Below are 13,524 nucleotides of genomic sequence, written 5' to 3'. Positions count from 1 at the left end.
AATTATATGCGCACATCCGTGCGTCTGTCAAAACTGCAATTTCGCTATAGATACTACCATGTATTACATATTGCATTGCCAGTTTTAATGTCTAAAGCGACAGAATAATTTGAGAGCAACTGGACCGTAAAAACCATGGATTAAACCCTCTACGTTAATATTTCTTATCTTCCTTATTTTTTTGTAGTTTTTTCTTTCTTTTTCGCAGCAAATGAATTTTCCATAATAAAAACGTATTAATTCACGCGCTTCTCTCAAAAGAGCAGCCAATGAGACTTTACGTGGTTCTTACTCTTAGTCTCATTCCACTACCAAAACTCTTAACGTACCGGCTGAGTTTGGATTTCTCGTTGTTTTCAACTGAGTTAACGATGGATCGATGAGATTGATGACGTTGACAATATGTTCGCAATTATAATGATATTGTAAAATAATAATAAGAAGGTAATATAGTAACAATAACAAAAAAAAAAAAAAAAAACGAGATGATGAATGTACTACGGTGTCAATAAACGAGTGTCTGCTCTGAATTATTATATGTACATTGTATATCTATTGGGAATAGCGAGATCCTGCCAAATTCCAAATAGAATAATACATATACTTACATTTATACGCACATGTACAAGAGATAGATTTATTGCGGAATAAAAGCGTCATTCTGCTTGCTCACTTTGCTGTTATATCTTTCGATACATTGTTACGACACAAGAAATTACTCCTGAACATATGTAGTACCTCGATGCAACGGCAGAATAACTCTCGATTATTCTTATATTAAGTTCTTTTCTTTGGTTTAATATAATTACGTTTCATAATAGAAATGCTAACTATATTTATAAAGAACATTGAGATGCTTCGTGAAACGTTTGTTGAAATACAATATTATGTATAATATATCAAGCATAAACAATTTAGATAACTACAATCACAATCGAATCGTTACAATTAATAATATCACATTGAAATGCAAGCACCATGAATGGATCGCTTTCTCGCATGAAAAATCGATAGGTACTTTATTCTTAATATTTGCTGTTTGCGTCACCCATATTACAGGATGAACAAGATGGATCTTTTCACGAGTTTCATTCTCGTTGTAAGAGCACTTAATCGCTATTAATTTTTCGATGGAGTAACCCCTCCCGATTAATTTACTTTAATTAATCTCACGTAGTTATTACGCCCTTGCCTCTAGGTAAGATGACTCATCGATCCAAATCTCTCGTTACATGCGAAAGTGGTAAGATGAGGGTGTATACTACGCATGTACTTTAACTTTTACAATAATAAGTGGGCAAGCTTAAACATCGGCCTTTCTTTCCGTATCGCCGCACAATGATTGATGATGATGGTGACAATAATAATAATAATAATAATAATAAGAAGAAGAACAAGAACAACAATGAGTATGATAATTAAAGAAAATTGCTGGTACCACTAGTTCAAGCTTCTTCAGCTTCTCCACGTCCCTTCGTTCTCTGGTATTATCACATAGTACGAGGAATGCTCAAAATGATGGATAAGACTAAAGAATTTTTCAATCTGTCGTTATCTCCCATTGTCATTGCACACTTTCGGGCAAAATATAGCTAAAGTTACAATTATAAGATCTATTAAGCTACTGTAATTTGAAATTACAAAGATAAAATTAAAATCACATGTAAAGTATATGTAGTTTAAATGTACAATTATACATTAAAATGGTAAGTAATTTTAATTTTATTTTGTACATTATAAATCACAGTAATTGATAAGCTCTCTTATTATTGTAGCTGTAATTAAATTTCGCTCAATACTGACAATGTGTGAATGCCCTCTTTGCTGATGGCCGTGTGAATGAAAAAACTCTAGTCGTTATTAAGCGGGATTCGAAAGCAATGATGTCACGGATAATGGCTTCTCAAAGTTGGTCCCGACATTGGTTATAGGATGAGTCTTTGCACAAATTTTTACATATTTTAATCTCAAATTGATTGTACACACACACGTACGTACGAGTTTCAGTGTTTTTTTCTTCGTATTTTATCTTAACCTCTGATCGATCATTATGGATAGTGCAATACGTTTTGTAACGTAATATATATCATATCGACTTATTTCACTTCATTCCCCAAAGATATCACATAAAATTATATTGCATCAGATATCCGTATTTCGTAATCTTAAAAGTGGAAAGTTAACTTTTGTTCCGTATCTTTGTACCACACTACTTACGCTATTGTGTAGCGTTACACGGGCTAGTTTTACTCTTAATTTTACTACTATCACTATTACTGCTATTATTATTATTATTATTATTGATCGTTATCATTGAATTTATCATAAACATAATCGACCAAAAATTTTCGTTTGCCTCAGTCAACAAATCTTTACAATCGTTTCACTCTTAAATCTATCTAGAATATGCTACAATAAGATTTGTGGAATAATCGTCTCGTGCTGGCAGTTTATTTACATAAGTCGAGGAAATAAGAACGATTGAAATTTTCAAAGAGAGAAAGAGAGAAAGAGAGTCAAAAATGGATAGAAGAGATGCTGGGAGAACTTGAAGGGAATTAGGTAAATTGTATTTTGTATAGTATACGAGAAGAGGGTGGAGAGGAGGTGGAGGAGTGGACAAAAGACCGGAGCTGCTAATTGCATCCCCATTATTTTCTGTACAGTAAGGTTGAGCTTGCTGGCGATACTGTCTCGCAGTTGGCATATTTTCTTTCATTAATATATAGTATAATATTTGCTAGAGTTTGTCGGATCGCTGGCAGTGTCTCTCACACACATTGTCGTGGAAAAACCGACGTCGCATTGGTTCTCCTTGGTCTTTCTGTTGTTCCGTTTTGTTATTGTTTGTTGCATATTAGTTATTTGGACCCTAAGCTGATGCGATGATCAAAGAAGAGGGGAGTAATATATACGCGATGGCTTCTAACATTGGCAGTGTCTCGTTGTCCTTCGCTATAGGTACTTATTCTTATTTACAAAAACAGGACAATCGTGTAATTGAGATATTTCGCGCCCCTGCTAGCACCGTTTATCTTCGTTCGAGCGTTGTCCTCGCCATTTTCACTGGCAGTGTCACCTTTGACCTCCACGATGGTATCCAAGCGATCCCTCGCCGGTTCATCCGCCTCGCTCGACTCTGTTCTGTCCAGCTCGCCGATCTGCTGCACGTTTGTTAAAATTAATCGATAGTACTAGTATATTATCATTATTGCAACAGAGAAACACGAGTACCATTGATTTTCTCTCGGCTTACCTGAAGCACGCAACGCGGACAGGTGCGCTCGGCCTGTCTCCGTTCGACGCTACCACCGTTCGAGGAGCTCTCGTCGCTGGTAGTAGCACAGCGAAAACAAATCAAATCGCCCTCTGCAGAATAATCGCAATGAGCGCACTGTATCAAGAATCCATTCCCTTGGCATAGATCGCATACCGCAGGCGCGCTCTTGCTTCCTACCGTTCTCTTCTCCTCACCGCTTTTATCCACTTTTACTTCCACCTCCACTTCCACTTCCACGTCGGTCTCGTCTTCCTGGCAATCGACATCGGCATCCTCGCTCTGGCTGGACCAATCGGCTCCCTATATATTCGAGCCATTAAAATGAGCACAAGAGAGAAGGAGATTGGTGTCGAAAATCGTACGTGAGAAACGATACACCTGTGCAAGATCGTAGAGGAGACTTACGCATCTAGTCGGCGTGATTGGTCCGTAGGCGCAGCTCTGCGATTTCTGGTCGCAGTCGTAGCACAGCAAGAGATTAGACTTGCTACCTGGTTGCGAGAAATAGCCATTGCACTTGGTACCCGGGTGGTATCTCGAGCGTTGCTGGTGGTCATCCTGGTCGCCGTCGTCGTCGTCGTCGCTCAAGAAGAGACGCTGACTGAGACTGCCGATCGATTGAATGGATTTGCCGCGCTCTCGCCGCGGCCTGGTTTCTCGTTAAATGATACTCTCCCTGTTCCTCTCGTTGTCCTCGGTGCTCGACGCGGAGCTTGCGCCGCATATCTGCATCTCGATCTCCGCCAACCTATGCTCGACGTCCCACTGCTGTTGGTTGAGTTTCACGCTCATCGACGCGTTCTCCGTTTCCAGGCAAATCAGGCGCTCCCTCAGGCGCTTGATCTCAGCCAGTAGGTCCTCGTGCGTGCCCGGTAGGAGTGGCGTCGCTCCTCCTTCCGACACGAGGTGCGTCATGCTGTTGCACGTCATACCTGGAAAATTGGCGCGATTAGCGAATCGAGGCGGAAAGCGAGAGTCCGGATAGAGTTTCAAACCGGAATGACTGGAGGGTTGAGCGGATTGCGCAGCTCTGGCAGTAGCGTCCTCGCTACTTCGACCGCTACTGGTAGCGCTCATGGGGCTGTCCATGCTCCTGCTGCTGCTCGCTATACCGTTCACTCCGATCTCCTTAGGAGCGATGGATATTCCTCGCGACGGACGCGTCGATACAGGACTCGGACTCGCCGAGAACAAACAGTGGCCTCCGCCACCCGTCGACGACGAGTACACCTGCAACTTCGGATCCACGTCCGAGATCCACATATCCTCCAGTGGGATCCTGCCCCGGGACTCCACCAAACCTGGGGTACTCTGGCATCTGCCCATGGCAGCTGCGCAAACAGAAAATTTTCCACTAGTCCCTCTTCAAGGTCAAAGATATGACACACAGCGTTACCCACCTTTCTCCAAAGGTGCCCTCTTATACTTTTCCAGCCTCTTAACGGCAATGGCCTCGAGCCGGACTCTGGCAGCCGGATATTCCTTCAGCACGTCCCACATGTCCTTCTTACTCAGAACGAAGAGATCGGAGTAGCCCACCGAGCGCACGCTGGCTGTTCGTCGGTTACCTGCGTAAATGTAGCCCCATTTAATGATTATCGAGACTTTCGATGGATGAATCTAGTTCGCAAGCAGAGTAAAACGTTTCTATCGTATATAAAGAGTAGGATGCAAAAAATGTGCAGAGAATATTTTACGCTACGATCTGCTACGTGTAGTGGTCAAGTGCGTAGTCATGCTTGAAAATTGTATTTTCCGAATAATGAAGAAGGGAGAAGAAAATAGTGGTTAAAACGATGCTCGAGATTTCGGCTCATACCGGCACTGGCAGGTGAAACGTGAGATAACTCAATGGTGAAAAACGAACGGGAAAGACGTTTCTCGGTCCCTTTCGTCGCTTGGAATATTTACCGCACTCTTTACCTGCAGTGCCCATATTGAGAATGCTGATTTCCCCAAAGTACGATCCTGCTTTCAAGGTAGCCAGCACCGTCTTGCCATTGTCAGCGACTACCTGCAGGCGGCCCCTGTTCACTATGTACATCTCTTTGCCCACCTCACCTATCGAACAGAGATTCAATTTCAGAGGGAATCCTCGCCAGATTGTCGAGTCGACGCACTCGCACCTTTTCGACAAATATAGTCACCAGGTGAGAAAAGCACCGGCCTCAGTCGCAGTACCAACTCGCACAAGAAACCTGCCTCCGTATTCTGAAAGATCTCCACACGCCTCAGTGTATCCAGATGCACATTTATCGCTATCTCGGCTTTCAATTTATCTGAAAACAGGATTCGCCAAAGTTATTTATATATATATAGCTTTGCTATAGGATACCCATCGGTATAATGGAGAGCTCACTCACCAGGAAGACAGCTCACCGCCCTTTCCTCGTCCGAACACTTTTGCGTCAACCACAAATAGTCGAACCACTTGATTACTTTAACCTGCAAGTGATTCGGTACTCTCCTCATTCTCATATACGTCTTCACACCATCCAGTTTTGCTGAAAATCAATCATAACACGATCAGGATAAACTCGTTATTTGTACTATATCTACATGAGTCTGCTCGGGTCGTCCAAATCCTCCCTGCACGTTACACTACTCATACTTACCCGCGACTACAGGGCCTCTCACTCGAAACGTCCCAGAGTACAAATTTTAAAAGACCCGTATCTTTGTAACCATAAGAGAGAAAAAATTTGCAAACGACCTTTTTAAACGCGAATGGTAAAAAGCTCGGAGAGGGTCTTGTGCAAAAATTGAATGTCTCCTGAAATCACAGAGATAAGTTTGCCGTTCCATCTGTACTCCAGAACTCTTTAATAAAGTGTAAACGAGAAGACTCTGTACAATTAGCATGAAATGTTATATTTTCAATGATCGACGTCTCTGCGAGAATAGGAGGAATTTTGCCCGGAAACACATTTGATGCAAAATTCCGTTGCGTCCGCGCAAAATTGTTGCAGAGTCGAAAAGTCGGGTGGTCTTTGGGTCAGGAGGATGAGATGAATGAGCGGGGTCATAGCCCGAATAGAGTCGAAGCGAGCCGAGTGGAACCGAGGCAGACCGAAGCTGGGCACCCCCGTCCCACATGGCGCAGACTACTCGTGGTAGCTAAAAATAGCAGCGCTGACGTCATCGATCCGCAGACGCCGCCGGTGACCGGTCGCGCGCGGCTCCACTGAGACGCTGCGGCTGCCCATTGCTGCGGCTGTTCTACTGAGAGGCCGAGCTGAGCCTGCCGAGTCTCGCTACTGCACCATCCGGCATATATTAGGCTCCATACACCACATCGTACGGCTGTATGTAACCACACACCGTGATGTATATGCATGTACGGTGCAAGGACCAAAACAACCACAGCTCCCCGATCGATCCTTATTTGCAGATAGTTGCACGATACTCCAAACTTTCCTTCCGTCATCCCTGCACTAACTTTGCCTTGCGTATACTTTACTGAAGCAAGCAAAATTTCCGTCAATCTGCACTAATCTGATAATTCAATGCCTCCCCCAGCCTCTTCCCGTCGTCCCTCACGAGATTGAAACTTAATCCGATTCACCAGACGTCTCGTTGGTAATTTCGGATTCGTCCAACCCATAAAATACGCTTAACAGCTAGTTTTAAGCAATTCAAAATATCAAATTGTCTTTTGCAATTGGACAATTTTATTCGTTAATCCATTAACAGTTCTCTCAGCCTAAAATCCTTCCGCTCGTTTCGTAATTAGGAGAAAGAGAAGCTAATATCCTCAAGCTGACGACATCGCTTTTCAATTCTTTTTGTCAGGAATTCCATCCTGAGCTTCATTGGCCTGAGACGGATCGCTCCGTTCTTCTTTCTTCGTGCTTTTAACTTCTGAGGGAAGAAAAAACCACCCGTCAGTGAAACTTGGTTTTAATTATTAGAAGTACTGCTTTGAAAACTTTTGATTAAACTCGTCGAGAAACCTTGAGCTTTTTTTACGGACGATTCTTTTTTCTTCGACAGCAGCCGCGCATTCCTCCTACAGCTGATGTCTTTGTTACATCCTATTAGCGGCATTCTTGCGTTCTTTCCCTCTACCTTTCCATCGGTTCAAAACTCATCCTTTCATTTAATTCTGTCTCTGCTGTCCGTTCATCCTGCCTTCTGATCTCTTACTTCACTGCTCTTTTCTCATAAGTAAACAAAACATGAATCGATAAATCAGTCGCTCGATTAATTTCACGTAGTAACCAGGTACGTCGATTGTTTTTCAAAATCTTAACACAGTTATCACATTCAAAATGCTATTCCATCCCTTAAAGACATTTTTCTAACATGATATGTAATTTTTATAGATATGTAGATATAAACAAATAATTTCTCACCTTGAAATTCCTTGCGAGCAGCGCTGACGGAAGTGACTATATTGGCGACGTGGCCCAACACCGTAGCGAACAGAAGAAGTCCAAAAAGCAATTGAGCTATTACAAATAAATACTCTCCTTTGCTTCTCGGCCTGAGAAAAGAAATTAAAGAGAGAAAGAGAAAGAGAAAGAGAGAGAGAGAGAGAGAGAGAGAGAGAGAAAGAGAGAAAGAGCGCGAGCGAGAGTCAAAGAGAGAGAGAGAGAAACAGTGATAGATAGTACAGAGAGATGGAGATAGATGGGGGTAGGTAAAGAGAGAGAGAGAGAGAGAGAGAGAGAGGGCGATGAAACAATTGAAACATCAAGTGTGATCAAACATTGGAAAAAGTTACCTGGGTAAGTCACCGATAGTTGTAAGCGCCAAAGTGCACCAGTAGTAACTCTGCAAATATTGCTTGACCACATCGGCAGTTTCGGAGTCGCTAAACACCCAATTCTTACTACCAAAACCATTGTTTTTATAAATAATGTGATAGAGGCACCCGTTCCAGTGAAAGATTACCAATAGATAATGTATCAAGGACGTAGAACGAAATAAATTTGGATAATTGGTGTGTCGTTCAGTTCTGTCCATGAAAGCCCAGAACCTACGCAAAAGAGAATATGCTATTGTTAGAATTTAGGTCGAGGAGAGGCGTCGATAAAAAATATGATAAAGCTTTACCGGTAAATTTTGACGAGCCTAAAACTTCGCAGCATACTATTGAACCCTATAGATAAGTATAAAAAGTCTAAGGGTAGCAGGCACAGGATATCTATGTAAAAGGTAGTGCTATTGGTATAATGGTTCCTAAGTTTCGTGGCGTCCGTTTGGAGAACGCCATCCTCCAGATAACCCGTTCGGATGTGAAAGATTATGTCCAATACGTATAAAAAATCTGAGAAATAATCGAGGCAGAACCAGACCCAACGGGTTTCACCTGGAAGCATCGATGTTATACTTTTCAACGATGTTATCCTGGAAAAGCACGCGTACAGGAATGAAGAAAATTGCGTGCGACTGACCGTTGATCTCCTGGAAGGCAAATCGATATATGATGACCCAGAAGTTGTAGAGGAAGGCAAGTGAGACGACCATAGACCAGTAGTAGCATAGCCGACCCGCGGGATCAAAGATGAAGGACCAATTGGGGGCTCCAGTGCGAAAGCCCCTTGTACCCGGTTGACCAGGGTAACCTCTGCTGCCGCGTTGTTGCTGCTGTTGCTGTGCCGTGTACCTTCTACAGATTGACAAATCGTTTTGTTCTCTCTCTCTCTCTCTCTTTCTGTCTCTTTATTGCGCAACGTTCATCCAATGAAATGTTACCGCATCCGATAGGTAGGACAGAAAGCATCGAGACTCACGTTTCGGTACCGTTGCAGCTATTGTTGCCGTAGTGATTGGCCGATATAGCGGGTGTATGCAGATGGGACTGATCACGCGACGCAACTCCAACGTTCTGAATCTTAAACCTGCTTCTCAATGGATCCCTTCTTCGTGGTTTTCTACTGAGGTCCAATTCACTGGCACCACGGTTAACGTAAGCACCTTGCAGGGAGTCACGGGACGAGCTGAAGTAGCGCTGCGACCAACGGTACAAAAGATCCAATTAACGCGTTATTCGCTCGCCTGTACCGTCGATCTTACTCCCAACAGAAAATACCTGCTGTTGCTGCTGCGACTGTTGCTGATACTGTTTGTTATAGTGCAGCTGCTGCGTTTGTTGATGATAGTAGTGATGAGTGGGCGTATGGCGGCCCATGAACTTGCTACTGACCAGGTCGAGAAGGCTCTGCCGAGATGGAATGTTAGACCTGTATACGTTGTCCGTACTCCTAGCATCGTCATCGTTGGCACCTCGAGCGCCAATCGAGCAGCGAGTGTCTCCGGCGCCCCTGAGCCTGTGTCTGTCCAGGCCGCATCCCAGAGCGGACGCGGAGCCACCGCTCAGTCGTTCGCCCTGCCCCCGCTTCGCGACCAGACCTGAAAGCAGTTCGGTACAGATGAACGATCAAAGATAACTCGAGAGTATCGACGGCGAACCAACCGGATTGCAGTGAGTGCTGCTGACGATGCGAGAGCATCGAGGACGCGGAGGCCGGTGGTACGAGACCAGTGATGCTGTAGAGGGTCTGGCCGCTGCCGTACTTGATGGACGTGGCTGTGGGCCCACAGTGGCAGGGGGTCGTGGGTGTGTGAAGTCCCTCGCTGCCTCGAACCACCGATATCTCGTCGAGCTCGTGACCACTGTCGTAGTGGCAGAGCCTGGTGGCGCTGGTACTGGAGCCACCTGGACCGGTACCACCGCCGCCTCCGCCGCCGCTACCGCAACCATTTCCTCCCCCTCCCCCTCCCCCTCCTCCCCCGCTAGAGCCATTCCGGCCGCGGAGGGACTGCACCAGGCGCTTGGCGCCCGAGGACATTCCACGGAACCACTGGTGATCCAGCCTTGCTGCCTTTTCTTACCAGTTTAACGAGGAGGCTCTCTCGGCCGTACCACTGAGTGGGTGGTACCGCTCCGATGACGATGACGATGACAATGGCGATGATAACCGGTGTAGCCGGTGTCACCGAGCGTAGCTGCTCGTCATACCGACTCTTCTGCTTTACAGTCGAACAACCGTCCGTGTCACCACAACCTCGCAACGGACCACGTGCTCGATGAAATCCAACGCATCTCTCAGATCCTTTCCACCGCTGATCCTTCCGTCTTCTCCTCCTCTATCCCCGACATCTCGATTCCATTCTCTTCGACCTGCAACAGTTTTCTAGTTAATAGAGGCACTGGGTCAACCTCGGGGCTCTGTTATCGTATACACCGCGGTATCGCCGGTCTGCCGGAATACAAACAAAACCGACCGACCGACCGACCAGGACAGGATGCGCGAGAAGGTTTCCATGGCAACCAGCGTGTCATCCGCGAGCAGTAGCGCGCAAACACAAGCACGAGTTTATCTCCCATCCACATATATAAATATATATACATATATACATACATACATATACATATATATATATATATATATATATATATAGAATATCTGCGACAGTTATCCTTCGCACAGAGAAATCGCTGGCGCGATCGATCGCACTCATGATTGCCTGAAAATTGGAACGAGCGCAAAGATGCTCATTCGCACGGCTTATACTTACGAATCGACCTGCTATTTAACGTCCTGCCGTCTCTCCTATTTATACGCTCTCGATAGAAAGATCAATATCAACGAGAGGGACGATCGCGCATACACTACTACTACTACTTCTACTACTATGCTACTACTACTAATACTACTGTTGGTTAAAAAGGAAACGCGACGGAAAACTCCCGAGAGATATTTTCAAGTGGAAGTGGTCAATCATTAGTCGGCCGCGACGATTGTTAGTTATATAGCTATATTTCTCTTTTCTTTCCTTCTTTTTTTTCTTTGCATGGTCCTTGAATGAAAAAGAAAGACGGAGAGAGAAAGAGAGAGAGTGTGATTAAGAGGGAAGGAGAGATGAGGGGTAGCAAGGCTTTTGTTTGCGGACTACCTCCGTTATTCATATCGACCATGAGATGAAAATAGCTGGAAGGTCGACTCGATTCGTGTTTGTAAATAGAAAAAAAAACTAGATTTTTCTCTTTCTCTCCAAGATTAATGAATGTAATTATGGCATGGTATACGATCACGCTTTACGGATCGTTCGCTTTCTCGAGAGGTGTCAGTAAATTCACCTTAAGAATCCCTCCCTTAAACAGAGTTTACCGCTGCTTTTATGGATCGGGCTAAGATGCTTTTATCCCCTTGAATCGAAAAAATCTCGAGACGTGCAAGAAAAGTCGCGGCGCACGATCCCTACCGCAACAAGTTGTCTCGTCCTTGAACCGTTATCATCGTCGTCGTTGACGTCGTTGTCGAGAGAATAGTTACCGACGGACAACAAGCGTGCACGTTTTCTGCAAGCTTTACGCTGAGAAATTCTCTTCGGAAGGATAGAACGATTGGTTTTCGCGAAAAGTGAGGTTAGGTTTGCGAGAGTTATCCGAAACGAGCTTGATAAATTTAACAGTCGGGATGAATTAGTGAAAAATGTAAGAGGAGCAGAGAAATAAAGAGAAGAAGGGGAGCTGAGCCGAGCTGAGCCGAGCCGGCTACGCTGCGGTAGATCGAGTACCACGCAAAAACGTCGATCGTGATTCGCATGCGTTCCACTGGACCCCTCTTCCCTCTTCTTCTCCCCGCTTGGTTTACTACCACCATCTCACTTTGCAAGTAACGTGCATCAAGAGCATGTTATTTATACCGTAATACTCTAAGATTAATAAAGTGCAAAGTGTCGCTTGAATAATATTTATTGCAATGAATTACCAAGGGCCGGCTATTCCGAGGAAATCATTCGTTTCATTGTCACTGACCACTTGAAAGTATGAGTTAGCCGGTTTCGGAATTAAATGGGTTATGACGAGAGCATTGATATTGCGAGGAAGCGAGATGAGTTCCTGACTCCAGTGCCGATGAGAGACGAGACACGAGCGCAGGAGCAGCGGTACACGGTACACCAGCACTGCTCACTGCTCACTGCTGTTCTAGGCTCCCTGAGCTCGAACAACGTCAACGACCATCACGCCAGAGTGCGAATATTGGAACGGACAAAGAGATCAAATTCAAATTGAACGCTTACGAGGATAAGTGAACGTTAACACTGTCGCAGTGTGTATGCTATATGTATACGATGTATTCTCTCCTCCTCGTTACCCGGGGAGCGGCTATGGCGGCGGCCTGGTTCTCACTGCCACTGTACCACTCACTGCTCGGTATTCTCTCCTCTCGCGACTCTCGTCCCATGCCCCCCCCCCCTCCTAGTGCTCCTGTTCCGACTCGCCGACTAAAGCATCAGCGGGGTAGAAACCAACCGTGGTAGGGATGATTATTTTGCAGCATCCCATCGCGCAGGAGCAACCCCGTACGAAAGCACCGCTTCGCGATGACGTCGGTGGATGAATCAGCAGGAGGGAGAGAGACGTAATAGCAAACTAAAACACGCAGTGGAAGAAACGATCGAGCTCTTTGGAAAGATGACGGAGAAAAACGAATATTCGCGTCTTACCAAAACAGTAGATACATAACCACAACGACGTCAGATTTTCTTACCCTCCGTCACTTTAGCCATATTTCCTTTTCTCGCAATTCTTTCATTTCTCTCGCATGGAAATCATAAACGACACTACGCTCTCTCCCACTTCCTCTATTGGCACGACTAGCTCGTTGCGAGTGGACGCGAGTGAGACGAATCAACCATCTATCCTGCAGGATTACTCTACCTCTATCCTCTATCCTATACAGAGTAATGCAGACACAAGAAAAACACGCGCGCAACCACGAACTGTCATGTATGAAAGAGGATGACAAAAAGTGTAGATGAGTGTATTTCATCACATAACATTAATACGTTGTTATAGGCCGCTGATCAAAGTCAAACCATGTTTACGATTTTCCACGCTGGTGTACCGGCAAGCTCAATATCCTCAAGAGACTTGCACCCTTGCCTTCTTACCTCTGTGTACATAAGAAGGCCATTTCAACACTTATGTAGCTTGCAGCTATCAATAATAGTCGAGCAAACGAAAAATCCCTTTCTAGCCAAACATTCCTCTGCATTCTAAATATAGCCAAGAAAATCTATTCTTGTCATTGCACGCGTATTGCTTTTATTCGCAACATTGATGACAAAGTAATTTGCTCGAAAACTGTTCAGTTGACAGCGTTATTCACTCAAGACTCTAGAGTCTCGACCTCTATGTAAGAGGGCTAATAGCCGCAGGCTTCAGATCTCTGGCGATAATAAGCTTTCTAACAAAATATGTGTCAATTGTCAGCTTCTTAAAATTA

At 44.7% G+C, this 13,524-nt stretch overlaps 1 protein-coding gene across 3 annotated transcripts; it reads right to left on the bottom strand.

The window, feature by feature from the left end:
* Positions 1-3,787: 3,787 nt before the first annotated feature.
* On the bottom strand, positions 3,788-13,389 carry LOC136773678 (cyclic nucleotide-gated channel alpha-3). 3 transcript variants are annotated; one of them, XM_066727515.1, is made up of 14 exons: positions 12,004-13,389; positions 9,702-10,409; positions 9,318-9,637; positions 9,019-9,236; positions 8,680-8,894; positions 8,339-8,594; positions 8,007-8,261; positions 7,636-7,766; positions 5,644-5,784; positions 5,407-5,559; positions 5,192-5,341; positions 4,681-4,848; positions 4,276-4,611; positions 3,788-4,212 (listed from the first exon to the last, which is right to left on the bottom strand). In XM_066727515.1, exons 2-14 carry the CDS (start codon positions 10,075-10,077, stop codon positions 3,941-3,943), a joined length of 2,991 nt encoding a protein of 996 aa, XP_066583612.1. In that variant the 5' UTR covers positions 10,078-10,409; positions 12,004-13,389; the 3' UTR covers positions 3,788-3,940. The 3 variants fall into 3 exon arrangements, with proteins under 3 accessions (XP_066583612.1, XP_066583613.1, XP_066583611.1); XM_066727516.1 differs by having other exon boundaries at positions 4,681-4,833; XM_066727514.1 differs by having other exon boundaries at positions 3,788-4,611; positions 9,019-9,254; positions 9,366-9,637.
* Positions 13,390-13,524: the final 135 nt, after the last annotated feature.

Source organism: Prorops nasuta, unplaced genomic scaffold (genome assembly GCF_024137725.1).
Source record: "Prorops nasuta isolate Cenicafe-Biocafe unplaced genomic scaffold, Cenicafe_Pnas_1.2 PNAS00005, whole genome shotgun sequence".
Lineage (NCBI taxonomy): Eukaryota > Metazoa > Arthropoda > Insecta > Hymenoptera > Bethylidae > Prorops > Prorops nasuta.
The sequence above is the reverse complement of the archived record's forward strand: the minus strand, read 5'-3'. Positions and strand labels throughout refer to the sequence as shown.

What these genes read in the sequence shown, in the direction of transcription:
- LOC136773678 (XM_066727514.1), bottom strand. Translation starts at nt 10,077, where the DNA reads ATGTCCTCGGGCGCCAAGCGCCTGGTGCAGTCCCTCCGCGGCCGGAAT. An exon ending in GGCGGTGAGCTGTCTTCCTG is followed by an intron (nt 5,560 to 5,643) that starts GTGAGTGAGCTC and finishes TCCTGTTTTCAG; the next exon opens with ATAAATTGAAAGCCGAGATA. An exon ending in TGACTATATTTGTCGAAAAG is followed by an intron (nt 5,342 to 5,406) that starts GTGCGAGTGCGT and finishes TCTGTTCGATAG; the next exon opens with GTGAGGTGGGCAAAGAGATG.